Below are 18,657 nucleotides of genomic sequence, written 5' to 3' on the forward strand. Positions count from 1 at the left end.
ATCTTACTCAAGAAGCGGGAGGCATCTTACTCAAGAAGCAGGAGACATCTTACTCAAGAGGCAAGATGTGATCCGACTCTACTGGCTCTAACAGATTTGCTAAAAATATATATTGTTTGCAGATGGGTTTATGGTTGTGTTTTATGAAGGGTAGACGGTTTGTTTTGAGTACATACTAACACTACACTGTTAGTGGGGAAGCTGTGTAGCAATGTACAGATAAGTGAGGTTCCATTGTCCCAATAAGCACCATCAAATTACAAAACTTTGAAGAGCAGCCATGATGGCGGCAGATGAGGGGCCATCTGACCTCAAACCCTTTCCCGACTCAGAGACTCTCGACTGGGCCATCTCTTCCAGACCTCCCTCTCCATGGAGTTCACACTAAGCTCTTCTCGTATCCCTGTCACTGCCGAATTGAGATCATGATGGGGAAAATTATCCTCATGTTATGCAGTGTCATTTTGATATACGGCCGGGGGAATTATGGGCCTTTTATGTCAGTCCGCTCACACTGAATCAATTTTCCCAAACTGACAATCACTGCTGAGCAGTATCCAGGCAGATGTTCTCAACAGAGCCTCACTCAGCGTGAACTAAGACACCACCAGTATTATGTGGAGTGACTGAAGTGTGTTTGTAAGTGGTCATTATCCGTGCAAAGAATCACACCAATTACCTGAGTACTAGGCCTTTTAGTCACAGTAGACTAATGAGAGAGAGAGAAGATAATGTTGTTCTCCAGAATATGAAAAAAACAAGAGATAAGTGGAGAATAAGTGGGTGTTCATTGTGGCTTTGATTGCATTGAGGATGCTGTGTAAGACTTTGTCAAGAAGACTTGAGTTACTGTAGTCAGCAAGTGAAGAAGTACATGCTCAGAGTGCATAGTCGTACTTAATTTCAGAGGCTAAGTTTGGCCCTTGTGGTGTTGTTCCAAGAAAATTTTGTCTATCCATCATTATCATGAAAAGGGGACATTTTGGTTTTCACAGTATGTCTCTCATTCTTGTGGGACACAGTTCATCTGGGTTTCCCCAGATCTCACCCCAGGATGTTACATGTGGAGCAGCCGTCGTGAGGAAGTAGCAGTTGCCAAATGTACGGTGCATTCAGAAAGTATTCAGACCCCTTGACACTGTCCACATTTTGTTATGTTTACAGCCTTATTCTAAAATGGATGAAATCGGTTTTTTTCCCCTCATCAATCTACATACAATACACCATAATGACAAAGCAAAAACTGGTTTTTAGAAATGATTGCAAATGTATTTCAATTAAAAAACTGATATCACATTTACTTAAGTATTCAGACTTTGTAGAAGGACCTTTGGCAGCGATTACAGCTTAACGTCTTCTTGGGTATGATGCAACAAGCTTGGTACATCTGTATTTGGGAGGTTTCTCCCATTCTTCTAGGCAGATCCTCTCAAGCTCTGTCAGGTTGGATGGAAACCGTCGCTGCACAGCTATTTTCTGGTCTCTCCAGAGATGTTCGATCGGTTTCAAGTCCGGGCTCTGGCTTGACCAATCAACAACATTCAGAGACTTGTCCCGAAGCCACATCTGCATTGTCTTGGCTGTGTGCTTAGGTTCATTGTCCTGTTGGAAGGTAAACCTTAGCCCCAGTCTGAAGTCCTGAGCACTCTGTAGCAGGTTTTCATCAAGGATCTTTCTGTACATTACTCCGTTCATCTTTCCCTCGATCCTGACTAGTCTCCCAGTCCCTGCCGCTGAAAAACATCCCCACAGCATGATGCTGCCACCACCATGCTTCACCATAGGGATGGTCCCAGGTTTCCTCCAGATGTGACGCTTGGCATTCAGGCCAAAGAGTTCAATCTTGGTTTCATCAGACCAGAGAATCTTGTGACTTTTGGCAAACTTCAAGCGGACTGCCATGTGCCATTTACAGAGTGTCATTTGTCTGGCCATTCTACCAAAAAAGCGTGATTGGTAGAGTGCTGCAGATATGTTTGTCCTTCTGCAAGGTTCGCCCATCTCCACAGAGGAACTCTGGAGCTCTGTCAGTATGACCATCAGGTTCTTGGTCACCTCCCTGATCAAGGCCCTTTTCCCCCGATTGCTCAGTTTGGCTGGGCAGCCAGCTCTAAGAAGAGTCTTGGTGGATCCAAACTTATTCCATTTAAGAATGATGAAGAACACTGTGTTCTTGGGGACCTTCAATGCTGCAGAAATGTTTTGGTACCCTTTCCGAGATCTGTGCCTCGACATAATCCTGTCTCGATGCTCTACGGGCAATTCCTTCGACCTCATGGCTTGGTTTTTGCTCTGACATGCACTGTCAACTGTGGGACCTTATGTCAACAGGTTTGTGTCATTCCAAATCCTGTCCAATCAATTGAATTTACCACAGGTGGACTCCAATCAAGTTGTAGAAACGTCTCAAACATGATCAATGGAAACAGGATGCGCCTGAGCTCAATTTTGAGTCTCATAGCAAACCGTCTGAATACTTAAATAAGGTCTTTCTGTTTTTTATGTTTAATAAATGTGCAACAAATTCTAAAAACCTGTTTTCACTTTGTGTTTCTGGGGTATTATGTTGTAGATTGATGAGGAAAATGTGTAATTTGTTCCTCTTTAGAATAAGGCTGTAACGTAACAAAATGTGGAAAAGGGGAAGGGGTCTGAATACTTACCGAATGCACTGTACCTCAACACTGTTCTAATATTATTTTGACACAGTTATGACTATTGTGAAAATGAATCAGATTCAGACACACACATCTGAGAGTGTGTGTGTGTGTGTGTGTGTGTGTGTGTGTGTGTGTGTGTGTGTGTGTGTGTGTGTGTGTGTGTGTGTGTGTGTGTGTGTGTGTGTTTGCCCCTGTCTTTGTTTCTTTCCATATGTGTTCATTCAGCACAGCACCAGTTCTTAGTTACCACCAAAGACTGTCATCTATTACAGCAGCGGTCCTTAGTTACCACCATAGGCTGTCCTCTATTATAGCACCAGTCCTTAGTTACCATCATAGGCTGTATTCTATTACAGTTTTGTCATCATATGGAGCTATTAAAATTATTAATAAAATAGCTTCTGACTGGAGAAAAGACTCTCTATCTCTCCTCCTTTCTCTGATAATGGTCATACTGCTGTGCGTCAAACTTAAGGATTCTAACTGAAGCCCCAACCCGTCTCTCTCAGAGGTGCTTTAGTTTGGCAGTATATTGACAGGCTAGATTGGATTGACTGGCTGGCTGGCTGGATGTGGTGTGAGAGGATAGACTAATGTTGCATTCACACACAGTCCTGAGGAAGATAGATGACCTTGACAGGAACAGATAAAAGATCTGAGTGTAATGGCCAGAGGATGTCTGACACACACCGATGTGCCCTAGGAGGAAGTCCACTATGTGCAGCTCACCCTGCACTAACATAAATAACATGATACTGTTGAAGTAATATGGCTACAGGTTCATCTGCCTCACCTAAAGCCCATTCTGGTGGGAAGCTGCTATAGACCACCAAGTGCTAACAGTCAGTATCTGGATAACATGTGTGGAATGCTTGATAATGTATGTAATATCAACAGAGAGGTATATTTTCTGGGTGATTTTAAATATTGACTGGCTTTCATCAAGCTGCCCACTCAAAAAAAAGCTTCAAACTGTAACCAGTGCCTTATCAGTCAACCTACCAAGGTAGTTACAAACAGCACAGGAATTAAATCATCAACATGTATTGATCACATCTTTACTAATGCTGCAGAAATTAGCTTGAAAGCAGTATCCAGATCCATTGGATGTAGTGATCACAATATAGTAGACATATCTAGGAAAACCAAAGTTCCAAAGGTTGGGCCTAATATAGTGTATAACAGGTCATAGAATAAGTTTTGTAGGGATTCCTATGTTGTTGATGTAAATAATATTTGTTGGTCAGTGGTGTGTAATGAGGCGCAAACAGACACTGCACTTGACACATTTATGAAATTGCTTATTCCAGTTACTGATAAGCATCCACCTATTAAGAAAAGTACTGTAAAAAATGTTTAAATCCCTGTGGATTGATGGGGAGTTGGTTGAGAAGGATGAGGCAAAAGGAATGGAAAATAAGTCTGGCTGCACAACTGATTGGCAAACTTATTGCAAATTGAAAAAACCTGTGACTAAACTGAATAAAAAGAAGAAGAAACTACACTATGAAACAAAGAAATTACTCAAAGAATGATAGTAAAAAGCTTTGGAGCAACTTAAATGAATTTTTTGGGAAAAAAGCAAACTCAACATTATTCATTGAATCAGATTACTAATTCACAACAAAACCAACTGATATTGCCAAGTACTTTAATGATTTTTTCATTGGCAAGATTAGCAAACTTACACATGACATGCAAGCAACAAACACTGACACTACACATCCAAGTATATCTGACCAAATTTTGAAAGACGAGCATTGTCATTTTGAATTCTGTAAAGTGAGTGTGGAAGAGGTGAGCAAAGTATTGTTGTCTGTCAACAATGACAAGCCACCGGGGTCTGACAACTTGGATGGAAAATTACTGAGGATAATAGCGGACGATATTGCCACTTCTACTTGCCATATTTTCAATTTAAGCTTACTTGAAAGTGTGTGCCCCCAGGCTTGGAGGGAAGCAAACACCATTCCGATACCTAAGAATAGTAAAGCCCTCTTTACTGGCTCAAATTCTACCAATCAGCCTGTTACAAATCCTTAATACATTTCTGGGAAAAAATTGTGTTTGACCAGACACAATGCTATTTTACAGTAAACAAATTGACAACAAACTTTCAACATTGTAACGCAGGTCATTTAAAGAGGACCAAGGCGCAGCGTGTGTAGTGCTCATATTTGCTTTTAATGAATACACTTTAACAAAACAACAACATGACCGATACCAGTTCCGTCAGGTGACATACACTAAACAGAAAACAACTACCCGCAAAACCCAGGAAGAAAAACCCCTACTTAAATATGATCTCCAATCAGAGGCAACGAGGACCAGCTGCCTCCAATTGGCGATCAACCCCAAAAAACAACAACATAGAAATAGAAAACCTAGAACACAAACACAGAAAATGTAGAAAAACACAAAACACCCAATGTCACGCCCTGACCTACTCTACTATAGAAAATGACATCTTACTAGGGTCAGGACATGACAAACATGCTTATAGGGAAGGACATTCAACAAGCACAGCACTTACACAAATGACTGATGATTGGCTGAAAGAATATTATGATAAAAAGATTGTGGTGGCTGTTTTGTTAGACTTCGGTGCGGCTTTTGACATTATCGATCATAGTCTGCTGCTGGAAAAACGTTTGTGTTATGGCTTTACACCCCCTGCTATAATGTGGATAAAGAGTTACCTGTCTAACAGAACACAGAGGGTTTTCTTTAATGGAAGCCTCTCCAACAAAATCCAGGTAGAATCAGGAATTCCCCAGGGCAGCTGTCTAGGCCCATTTATTTTTTCAATATTTACTAATGACATGCCATTGGCTATGAGTAAAGCCAGTGTGTCTATGTATGCGGATGACTCATGTCAGCTACTACAGTGACTGAAATGACTGCAACACTTAACAAAGAGTTGTAATTAGTTTCAGAGTGGGTGGAAAGGAATATGTTAGTCCTAAATATTTCTAAAACTAAAAGCATTGTATTTGGGGCAAATCATTCACTTAATTCTAAACCTCAACTAAATCTCTTAACAAATAATGTGGAAATTGAGCAAGTTGAGGTGACTAAAATGTTTGGAGTAACCCTGGATTGTAAACTGTCATGGTCAAAAAATATTGATACAACAGTAGCTAAGCTGGGGAGAAGTCTGTCCATAATAATGCGCTGCTCTACCTTCTTAACAGCGCTATCAACAAGGCAGGTCCTACAGGCCCTAGTTTTGTCGTACCTGGACTACTGTTCATGTGTGTGGTCATGTGCCACAAAAATGGACTAAGGGAATTTGCAATTGGCTCAGTACAGGGCAGCACGACTGGCCCTTGGATGTGCACGGAGAGCTGATATTAATAATATACATGTCAATCTCTCCTGGTGGAAAGTGGAGGAGAGATTGACTTAATCACTACTTGTATTTATGAGAGGTATTGACATGTTGAATGCACCGAGATGTCTGTCTAAACTACTGGCACACAGCTCGGACATCCATTCATACCCCAGAAACATGCCACAAGAGGTCTCTTCACAGTCCCCATGTCCAGAACAGGCTATGGGTAGCGCACAGTACTACATAAAACCATGACTACATGGAACTCTATTCCACATCAAGTAATTGATGCAAGCAGTAAAATTTGATTTTAAAAAAACTGATAAAAATACACCTCATGGAACAGCAGGGACTGTGAAGCAACACAAACATAGGCACAGACACATGCATGCCCACACGATAACAGATGCACTATACACACACGTACACATGGATTTTGTACTGTAGACATGTAGTAGTGGCAGAGAAGGGGCCTGAGGGCAGACATATCTTGTGAAATCTGTGAATGTATTGTAATGTTTTTCAAATTGTATAAACTTCCTTAATTTTGCTGGACCCCAAGGAAGAGTAGCTGCTGACTTGTCAGCAACTAATGGGGATCCATAATAAATACAAATACACGCTCACACACACAACACATACATGTATGAATATGTACACACACACACATGCACAGTCACACACAGACAAACAAACTCACACACACAAGGTTCTTGATTGCTGTTTTATCCCTTATTTCCCCACAGATAAACCTACAGAGGAGGATGCGGGTCACGGGCCTAATTACCCAGGGTGCAAAGCGCATCGGCAGCCCAGAGTACGTCAAGTCTTACAAAGTGGCCTCTAGTGATGATGGCAAGACCTGGAGGACAAACAAAGTCAAGGGCACAGACGAGGACATGGTGAGACACACACACACACTCAGCAACTGGAGACCACACACCAAGTCAAGGGCAGAGTGGAGGACATGATGAGATGACTTTTTAATTAGCCAGCTCACTCCGGGTTCCTCTTCCTAGCACTTACCCCCCTCCACTTTTTATGACTTTTAGATTGCATTTTATACTATTTGGGGATAAACGGCCACCAAATAGGCTCCCTGACACTCTGTCATTTTTGACAGCGCACCATGTCCCCTGTCCCGTCCTCCAACCAGCCATCCCCATTTTGTCCCCTGCCACCAATGGATTGTGTATGTGTGCCATTCAGAGGGTGAATGGGCAATACAAAAGTTTTAAGTGCCTTTGAACAGGGAACAGGGTATGGTAGTAGGTGCCAGGCGCACCAGTTGTTCATGCTCAACAGTTTCTCGTGTGTATCAAGAATTGTCCACCACCCAAGGACATGCAGCCAACTTGACACTACTGTGAGAAGCATTGGCGTCAACATGGGCCAGCATCCCTGTGGAACGCCTTCGACAGCTTGTAGAGTCCATGCCCGACAAATTGAGGCAGTTCTGAGGACAAATGAGGGGTGCAACTCAATATTAGGAAGGTGTTCCTAATGTTTGGTATACTCAGTGTATATATGTACAGTACCAGTCAAAAGTTTGGACACACCTACTCATCAAGGGTTTTCTTTATTTTTACTATTTTCTACAAAACTATGAAATAACACATATGGAATCATGTAATAACCTAAAAATTGTTAAACAAATCCAAATATATTTTAGATTTTAGATTCTTCAAAGTAGCCACCCTTTGCCTTGATGACAGCTTTGCACAATCTTGGCATTCTCTCAACCAGCTTCATGAGGAATGCTTGTCCAACAGTCTTGAAGGAGTTCCCACATATGCTGAGTACTTGTTGGCTGCTTTTCCGTCACTCTGCTGTCCAACACATCCCAAACCATCTCAATTGGGTTGAGGTCGTGTGATTGTGGAGGCCAAGTCATCTGATGCAGCACTCCATCACTCTCCTTGGTCAAATAGCCCTTACACAGCCTGAAGGTGTTTTGGGGTTCATTGTCCAGTTAAAAAAACAATTGATTGTCCCACTAAGTGCAACCAGATGGCATAGCATATCGCTGCAGAATGCTGTGGTAGCCATGCTGGATTAGTGTGCTTTGAATTCTAAATAAATCACCAACAGTGTCACCAGAATAACACCCCCACACCATCACACCTCCTCCATGCTTCACGGTGGAACCACACATGCGCAGATCATCTGTTCACCTACTCTGCGTCTCACAAAGACACAGCGGTTGGAACCAAAAATCTCAAATGTTTTCCTTTGCGCGTGTTTCTTTTGATTTTGAGGTGTGTCTGTTACTCTGTGAAGCATTTATTTTGGCTACAATCTGAGGTGCAGTTAATTCTAAAGAACTTATTCCCTGCAGCAGAGGTAACTCTGGGTATTCCTTTCCTATGGCGGTCCTCATGAGAGCCAGTTTCACCATAGCGCTTGATGGTTTTTGCGACTGCACTTGAAGAAACTTTCAAAGTTTTTGAAATTTTCCAGATTGACTGACCTTCATGTCTTAACGTAATGATGGACTAACGTTTCTCTTTGCTTATTTGAGCTGTTCTTGACATAATATGGACTTGTTCTTTTACTAAATAGGGCTATCTTCTGTATACCACCCCTACCTTGTCACAAAACAACTGATTGGCTCAAATGCATTAAGAAGGAAAGAAATTCCATAAATTACAGTGAGGGAAAAAAGTATTTGATCCCCTGCTGATTTTGTACGTTTGCCCACTGACAAAGAAATGATCAGTCTATAATTTTAATGGTAGGTTTATTTGAACAGTGAGAGACAGAATAACAACCAAAAAATTCAGAAAGACGCATGTCAAAAATGTTATAACTTGATTTGCATTTTAATGAGGGAAATAAGTATTTGACCCCTCTGCAAAACATGACTTAGTACTTGGTGGCAAAACCCTTGTTGGCAATCACAGAGGTCAGACGTTTCTTGTAGATGGCCACAAGGTTTGCACACATCTCAGGAGGGATTTTATCCCACTCCTCTTTGCAGATTTTCTCCAAGTCATTAAGGTTTCGAGGCTGGCATTTGGCAACTCGAACCTTCAGCTCCCTCCACAGATTTTCTATGGGATTAAGGTCTGGAGATTGGCTAGGCCACATTTTCAATGCCCTGGCTGAGGGAAGGAGGTTCTCACCCAAGATTTGACGGTACATGGCCCGTCCATCGTCCCTTTGATGCGGTGAAGTTGTCCTGTCCCCTTAGCAGAAAAACACCCCCAAAGCATAATGTTTCCACCTCCATGTTTGACGGTGGGGATGGTGTCCTTGGGGTCATAGGCAGTATTCCTCCTCCTTCAAACATGGCGAGTTGAGTTGATGCCAAAGAGCTCCATTTTGGTCTCATCTGACCACAACACTTTCACCCAGTTGTCCTGTGAATCATTCAGATGTTCATTGGCAAACTTCAGACGGGCATGTATATGTGCTTTCTTGAGCAGGGGGACCTTGCAGGCGCTGCAGGATTTCAGTCCTTCACGGCGTACTGTGTTACCAATAGTTTTCTTGGTGACTATGGTCCCAGCTGCCTTGAGATCATTGACAAGATCCTCCTGTGTAGTTCTGGGTTGATTCCTCACCGTTCTCATGATCATTGCAACTCTACGAGGTGAGATCTTGCATGGAGCCCCAGGCCGAGGGAGATTGACAGTTCTTTAGTGTTTCTTCCATTTGTGAATAATCGCACCAACTGTTGCCACCTTCTCACCAAGCTGCTTGGCGATGGTCTTGTAGCCCATTCCAGCCTTGTGTAGGTCTACAATCTTGTCCCTGACATCCTTGGAGAGCTATTTGGTCTTGGCCATGGTGGAGAGTTTGGAATCTGATTGCTTGATTGCTTCTGTGGACAGGTGTCTTTTATACAGGTAACAAGCTGAGATTAGGAGTACTCCCTTTAAGAGTGTGCTCCAAATCTCAGCTCGTTACCTGTATAAAAGATACCTGGGATCCAGAAATCTTTCTGATTGAGAGTGGGTCAAATACTTAATTCCCTCATTAAAATGCAAATCAATTTATAACATTTTTGACATGTGTTTTTCTGGATTTGTTTGTTGTTATTCTGTCTCTCACTGTTCAAATAAATCTACCATTAAAATTATAGACTGATCATTTCTTTGTCAGTAGGCAAACGTACAAAATCAGCAGGAGATCAAATACTTTTTTCCCTCACTGTAAGTTTTAACAAGGCTCACCTGTTAATTGAAATGCATTCCAGGTGACTACCTCATGAAGCTGGTTGAGAAAATGCCAAGAGTGTGCAAAGCTGTCATCAAGGCAAAGTGTTGCTACACTGTATGTTTTAATGTCTTCGCTATTATTCCACCATGTTGAAAATAGTAAAAATAAGGCCCTGGAATGAGTAGTTGTGTCCAAACTTTTGACAGGTACTGTATACAGTTGAAGTCGGAAGTTTACATACACCTTAGCCAAATACATTTAAATTCAGTTTTTCACAATCCCAGACATTTAATCCTAGTACAAAGTCCCTGTCTTAGGTCAGTTAGGATCACCACTTTATTTTAAGAATGTGAAATGTCAGAATAATTCTTGAGAGAATGATTTATTTCAGCTTTTATTTATTTCATCACGTTCTCAGTGGGTCAGAAGTTTATATACACTCAATTAGTATTTGGTAACATTGCCTTTAAATTTCGGGTAGCCTTCCACAAGCTTCCCACAAATAGTTGGGTGAATTTTGTCCCATTCCTCCTGACAGTGCTGGTGTAACTGAGTCAGGTTTGTAGGCCTCCTTGCTCGCACACGCTTTTTCAGTTCTGCCAACAAAATGTCTATAGGATTGAGGTCAGGGCTTTGTGATGGCCACTCCAATACCATGACTTTGCTGTCCTTAAGCCATTTTGCCACAACTTACAATGACCCCAAGCACAATTATGCTTGGGGTCATTGTCCATTTGGAAGACCCATTTGTGACCAAGCTTTAACTTCCTGACTGATGTCCACACAATTTTCTTTCCTCGTGATGCCATCTATTTTGTGAAGTGCACCAGTCCCTCCTGTAGCAAAGCACCCCCACAACATGATGCTGTGCTTCACAGTTGGGATGGTGTTCTTCGGCTTGCAAGCCTCCCCTTTTTTCCTCCAAACATAACGATGGTCATTATGGCCAAACATTTCTATTTTTGTTTCATCAGACCAGAGGACATTTCTCCAAAAGCAAAGAGGTTCTGAGTGCATCCACAGGTACACCTCCAATTGACTCAATTTATGTCAATTAGCCTATCAGAAGCTTATAAAGCCATGACATCATTTTCTGGAATTTTCCAAGCTGTTTAAAGGCACAGTCAACTTAGTGTATGTAAACTTCTGACCCACTGGATTGTGATACAGTGAATTATAAGTGAAATAATCTGTCTGTAAACAATTGTTGGAAAAATGTCTTGTGTCATGCACAAAGTAGATGTCCTAACCGATTTGCCAATACAATAGTTTGTTAACAATAAATTTGTGGAGTGGTTGAAAAGCAAGTTTTAATGACTCCAACCTAAGTGTATGTAAACTTCTGACTTGAACTGTATATTCTGACAAAAATATAAACGCAACATGCAACAATTTCAAAGATTTTACTGAATTACAGTTCATATAAGGAGATCAGTTAATTGACATGGTCACAGATATCTTTTAAAAATTAGCCTCACAACAGGGCTCAGGATCTCGTCAAAGTATTTCTTTGCATTCAAAATTGCCATCAATAAAATGCAATTGTTTTCATTGTCCGTAACTTATAACTGCCTATAACATAACCCCACTGCCACCATGGGGCACTCTGTTCACAACGTTGACATCGGCAAACTGCTTGCCCAAAAGACATCATAAACTTCTTCTGCGGTTGTAAGGCCGGTTGGACGTACTGCTAAATTCTCTAAAACAACGCTGGAGGTGGTTTATGGTAGATAAATTAACATTAAATTATCTGGCAACAGCTCTGGTGGACATTCCTGCAATCATCATGCCAATTGCACGCTCCCTCAAAACTTGAGACATCTGTGGCATTGTGTTCTATGACAAAACTGCACATTTTCGAGTGGCCTTTTATTGTCCCCAGAACAAGGTGCACCTGTGTCATGATCATGCTGTTTAATCAGCTTCTTGATATGCCACAGCTGTCAGGGGGAGGATTATCTTGGCAAAGGATAAACACTCACTAACAGGAAGTAAACAGATGTGTGCACAAAATCTGAGAGAAATAAGCTTTTTGTGCGTATGGAGAATTTCTGGGATATTTTATTTCAGCTCATGAAATATGGGACCAACACTTTACATGTTGCGTTTATATTTTTGTTATATATACAGTATATAGTTGTTACTCTAACAACTGTAAGATTAATGAGGCATGCAGAACACCGGGATGAGAGGCTAAACTCAAAACCCAGTTTTTAATTTTCTTGCCTGAGATATTTGAGTCTGACTGTGAGTGTGCTAGCCAGAGAGTAGACTCACTGATGTTCTGACCCAGAGGGACCCCCCTTTTGAGTGCACAACTGTGCAATGCTGAACTGAATTCATCCGGAGAGAGCTGCATTCCTTAACACACACACACAAAAAAACATACATACCACCTGAGAGGGCCCTGTGAAACACTGTTAGTTCATTTGGGGATAGCACTGTAAAACAGTCTATATGGTATGGCAAGGTAATTGGTCAACTAATTCAAAACACATTGTGTGCTTACAAATTACAGCTTATATCGTGCAATTTAAAAAAATATTTTTCCAGTAATTTGAGCTCATTGAATGGCAGCAATTTCTTGAGTTTCGAGTAGACACTAGAGACCGTGTGAGAGACTGTTCACAGAGAGACTGTTCACAGAGACAATTTGCTTCCCCCTTCCTGTCCCTTTTAACCCCTCTTCTGTCGTATAATTTCTCTCCTCAGATATTCCGTGGAAATGTGGAAAACAACGCTCCCTCTGCCAACTCCTTCACCCCTCCCATTGAAGCGCAGTACGTGCGCATCTACCCCCAGGTCTGTAGGAGACACTGCACCCTGCGCATGGAGCTGCTCGGCTGTGAGCTCTCAGGTAATAATTCATGACTAGCGGTTCGCACAGGTGTCGCACCACCTAGGTGCGGGTAGAAGTTCCCCTTCTTGGAAGAACAGGACAGTTCTGCATTTCTCAAGAAGTACAATAGGGGGCACCATTGAGTATTGTCATATCGTATTTCTTTGGAAGTATTGTTTTGGAGGTCATTTGCCGTTCTAGAAAGGACTGTTTCCACTAACTAGTTTGTTTCTCCAGGATGCTCTGAGCCCATGGGGATGAAGTCTGGCCACATCCAGGACTACCAGATCACAGCGTCCAGCCTCTTCAGAACACTCAACATGGACATGTTCACCTGGGAACCCAGCAAGGCCCGTCTGGACAAACAGGGAAAGGTCAATGCCTGGACTTCTGGACGCAGTGACCAGTCCCAGTGGCTTCAGGTAGGAGGCTACCCCCCTGCTTCCCATCTAAGGAAACATAGGAACTGGAGTTTCTCCTATCCACATAATCTGACCAGGAAAAACAGAGGATCGTAGGAATAGCCTAGTCACATGGTCAGGATAAATTAATTAGTTGTTTTTCAGCAGAAACTTGCATAAAGGAACTTATACTATATGCATTCAGAACTTGTGGCTTATGGGGGAAACATACTTCAACTTTATTTTGCAAGCATCATACATCTACTAACTTAACCACCAGAACCTCATAACTCCAACTAGTCCTAACTACTCCTGAATGCAACACCGACCACGCCTGCACTGTGCTTGTGAATCTGTCCTCACGTCATCTTACCTTTAGCTGCAGCCCAGTACGTGCTGTCACACTACAGTTATCCTATTTGTGCTCATTAAGGTAACTGATTGTCTCAGACGACCCAGCCGGGACCTTAAGCAAAGACGCATCCCTCACCGGCGCTTATAGTTTGTCCTCCCAGGAACTTGAGAAGTATCTCGTTACCAAAAAGCGTGAGAGAGTGACTTAGAGAGTATATGAGAAGATTTTGTCTAGAATAACAGTTAGGAACAGAGCAGGTCACAGCTGTTTGGAATCATCGGGACTTAGCCAGATGTGAATGTGCATCAGTGTTTCAAAACAACCGTAGATATAGTCCAGATGCAGGATCTTAATTTGATCACCCTGTTGCAGGTGAACTTTACTGCAATGCAAGAAATGTGTAACTTGAGGTAAAAAAAGGCTTCTGAAGTTTTCAATTTCCACTTTAGGATTTCAGACTTGATGTTCCCTTACGAAAAATGTATCAATCCCTACAAAAATGTTCATGAATTATGATCATCATAAAAATGTAAATGTCCTGTTGCTGCAGGATTATTTTCATGCTGTAACAAACTGACTAAAATTAAGATTCTACATCTGTATGTCCTTTGTTTATTGCAGTGTCCGCAGTTGACTTAAGATGCTAAAAAGTTCCAGGGAAGGAGATAAAACTTTCTCCCTACAGGCTGCACTGGTTCCAACATGAATTAAGCTATCCTGGCATTACAAAAGCTCTGTTATAGAATGTTGCTCGTTATGACACTGTCACCTGACCTGACAAGGACAAAACTCTGGATTCTAGTAGCCTATGTAACATGTCCAGACTAGGGCCTGGAGTTTTCTAGCTGGTTAGGTGACATGGTCAAGAAAACTCCTGGCCCTAGACATACTGCAGTAAAAATACAGGAATATTTTGTTTTCTAGAACAGTAAAATAAAGGGCATAGCATTTGTGTCTGATGGTCATCTCTGGGATCGGTTGTTCCCTGGCTTTTCTGTCCTCTCCTCCTCTGATAGTCCGTTAGAGCTTAGTGGTGACATAAACAGTGCCCCGCAGTAGTGCCCCCTTGTCTAGCCATAATTAGATTGGCTGAGCCTGGAGTGAGATATGTTTTTATCACAGCAAAGGCCTTCTAAGAAGGAAGAGGCCAGGCTGTGCGGTTAGACTAGCTCCAGACAGGCCATGAAGCTCAGTTGAATTGATTGCTGTGGATAGAGGGAAACTCGTGGTTTGATATTACATGCTGTGCCTACAGGAGGAGGGAGAGGCTATGAAGCCAGCTGTTAAATCAATGGCTTCCTCCAACGACAAGGATACATGGCGATGCCCACTTCTCCCCACACCTTCTAGACCTATGGCAAGGGAAAATAAATAGAAGCATTGATGTTTTCACCTCACATTAGTGTGTTTGTCACAGGAAGTATTGATGTTCATCTGGTAATGCGCGGTTGTGTTTGTTTATGTGTTGTGTATGGATATGTGGGATGTGTATGAATGGATATACTCTACATATGACTGTTGGTGACTCTACTCACAGTTCAATATCTTCTCCGCACCAGTTGCCATAGTGAATAATTGATTACCAGTGACATTACTGGATGACTTTACACTTGATAGATTAATGGAATTAATCACACTTAGTGACAAATTAAGTATTCTAATTAATCAAGACAACTGCAGTAGAGCAGCAGCAAAAAAATCCTTTACAGAGTGCAAACACGCCAGACTAGACCTGGCCATGGAAGAGACTGAACCTGCTCTCATCTGACTAATGAACCAGTCACTGTATTGAAATGTTGATATTGTCACATATGTATCTTTATCTTGAGGAGACCAAACAAACTTTATGCATGATAAGGATCAGACAGACTTTCGTTATGACTTTCATTATTTTTTTGTAAGACCCACCTGCTCACACCCCCATCTCCAATGCCCGCATCACTCTCTGCCACATGGCCTCAGACTGCACCATTTTGTTTCTCTCCATTGCCCACGCACTTTCAACATTGGGTCCTTGTTATCATTGACGGATTGGTTGATTTCCAGTTTTTAAGTATACATTTTTTAAGATGATTGATGAGAAAAGTATTGTCCAACCCATCGGGTATCTCACTGCACTCTCATATGCCGTGTCTTGAAATATGCAGATAGATGGATTAAAAGTACATTTACATTGTAATAATTCCCACTTTAAATGACGTTCAGCTTATAAATGCTTCATAAAGCCTTCATAATGCCTTCATAAGCACTACAAAAATGTGTTACAAAGCAGCTATAACCATATGGCATGCTTTATAAAGGGTTCATAAATGTGGCATAACTGTGTGACATAATCACCTATGTCAAATGTGACATAACCCACTAGGTTGAATATGATATAAAAATGTGCTTTATAAAGGGTGACAACATGTGCTGATAAACTCTAAAGTGATGTCATGTTAGTCACATTACACCTAATCTCTTTCCCAGACACTTCTGCCGAAATGTGTGGAAGGTCTAGTGGACCAAAGCATCAAACTTGGCCATCAGTTAATTTTAAGAAGATACATTGTGGAAATGGGCATGGTTTAGCCATAATTATGATTTTTTTTTACTGTGTTTAGTAGTGACGATGATAAATAATTTACTCAGTAAGGTCACTCCTATAGAATTCTATGGTCACTCCCAGTAAGGCCAACTTTGAATGTTTGATATCCCAGGATTATACTCTATGTGCTGTATGTGCAATTGCCTAGGAACGACGTTACTCGAAGAAACACTTACCTTGATGTAAGCCCCAAACTTAAAGAAATTGAAAGTGTCTTTCTTCTGGAACCAAGTTAGATGTTCCTCAGTACAGAAACACTCACACAGCAATAAAGAGCCATACTGCGCGGTGCTGGGCTCAGTCAGGTCTTTGACACATTCACCCACTCCCCCGATGAAATATCAGCCCCAAAATGTTGTCACCATTGTAACAGGTTGTAATCAAGCCCTGGTCTCCAGCATGGGAACAGAAGAGGAATACCTGGTGCGGTAGTCTCAGGTTGGACTACTCCAAATCATCTTGGTTCTGACACACGCACACATACGCAAGCTTTTCAGGTCCATCAAATCATTTAAATACCTCTCACACCCTACAGTAACCTGTAGATCATGAGACAACCTCCTTAAATCAACAGAACGTTAATAACCTATCAATTTACACGTTATGTAGTGTCCTGTAATGCTTAGATTGAAGTGAGACACCTTCGGTCATTCATTACACATCCGTAAAGACTATATCGCATGATGCTGTACTTAGTTTAGCTTGTCCCTAAGCTGGCGGACGTATGGTAATTGCCTTTCTTCCTGCTACAGTTACTGCATGTTGGTTCTGACCTTAAAAGAAACAAAGAAAGTTAGCAGGTCTGTTAGTAAATGCCTTTGTCACACCATCAGGATAAGGGAATTCCTGTGCTTCACTAGAAACTCGAAATGGGAAGATGGGAAACTCCATTCAAATCATATTATTATATTCCTCTTACAGTTACAAATCTCATAACGTGACGACGGGACCCTGAGGTATCTAGGGGATTTGTATTAAGCTGAGCCTGGTAGCTAGCTACATTTCGGATAGCTAGCAATTGTTGTGAAGTCACTGAACTTATTTAAAATAATGATTGAGGTAGCTACTGTAATCTAACTCAACACTTAACTACTACAAACTAATTTAAATTTCAATAAATAAAGGTTAACTTGTTTTTCACTGTCCAGTGGCAACACAAATGGGCATTTTACTTTACTCCACCCATTCTATTGGGGACCGATTCACATCTTATGTGCGCTTACTGCACTACAGAAAACCCGCTAACCAAACAACAGTGCAGGGCATGCTGACTGAATTAAAGGGCAACTACACTCAAAAATACAAATTTCTTCGATTTTTACAAGACCTCAAAAGTCATCCCCTGATGTGGTTTAAACATCTCCCGCACTTGCCTTTAAAAGGCCCTACCAACATTTTTTGCCATGAATGACTCCACTTTAGAGTGTGTGTAATCCTGCAGCACAGCATTTTGGGGGAAGGTCAGGTCCAACATTGACTATGCAGCCAAGAGTTAAAGTGGTTTGGCCATCCTAGAAATGTTGTAGTGAAATATAATATATCAAATTCAGCAGACGCTTTTATCCAAAGCGAATAACAGGCATGTGTAAATACATTTTTACGTATGGGGGGTTCTGGGAATCGAATCCAATATCCTGGCTTTGCAATGCTCTTTGTGAAGCCTCAATTTAATATTATTTATAAGGCCTTTATTAAGTGGTGCTTATGCCACCCTTTATAAAGCACAGGTTTATGTCAGCAGAATTCCAGCAGCATACCACCCTGAAGTTAAGCAGGGTTGGTCCTGGATGGGAGACCAGATGCTGCTGGAAGTGGTGTTGGAGGGCCAAAAGGAGGCACCCTTTCCTCTGGTCTAAAAAAATATCCCAATGCCCCAGCCCAGTGATTGGGGACATTGCCCTGTGTAGGGTGCCGTCTTTTGGATGGGACGTTAAACGAGTGTCCTGACTCTCTGTGGTCACTAAAGATCCCATGGCACTTATTGTAAGAGTAGGGGTGTTAACTGCAGTGTCCTGGCTTAATTCCCAAACTGGCCCTCATACCATAACGGTCACCTAATCATCCCCAGTTTACAATTGGCTCATTCCTCTCCCCTGTAACTATTCTCCAGGTCTTTGCTGTAAATTTGAATGTGTTCTCAGTCAACTTACCTGGTAAAATAAGGGTTAAAAAATGAATACATTTTTTACATAGTGGGTTATGTCACATTTGGCATTGGTGTTTATGCTACATTTATGAACCTTTTATCAAGCATGACAAATGGTTATAGAAGATTTGTAACACATTTATGTAGTGTTTATGAAGTCTTTATGAA

At 41.6% G+C, this 18,657-nt stretch overlaps 1 protein-coding gene across 3 annotated transcripts in view; it reads left to right on the forward strand.

The window, feature by feature from the left end:
* The window catches only part of LOC106585765 (EGF-like repeat and discoidin I-like domain-containing protein 3), a 213,270-nt gene that overhangs the window by 142,883 nt on the left and 51,730 nt on the right, over positions 1 to 18,657 (forward strand). For all 3 annotated transcript variants that reach the window (XM_014172354.3, XM_014172355.3, XM_014172353.3), the window contains 3 exons: positions 6,741 to 6,896; positions 12,874 to 13,018; positions 13,238 to 13,422. In XM_014172354.3, the coding sequence (XP_014027829.1) occupies positions 6,741 to 6,896; positions 12,874 to 13,018; positions 13,238 to 13,422 (486 nt within the window). The remainder of the gene's footprint in view (positions 1 to 6,740; positions 6,897 to 12,873; positions 13,019 to 13,237; positions 13,423 to 18,657) is intronic.

Source organism: Salmo salar, chromosome 24 (genome assembly GCF_965601325.2).
Source record: "Salmo salar chromosome 24, fSalSal1, whole genome shotgun sequence".
Classification (NCBI taxonomy): domain Eukaryota; kingdom Metazoa; phylum Chordata; class Actinopteri; order Salmoniformes; family Salmonidae; genus Salmo; species Salmo salar.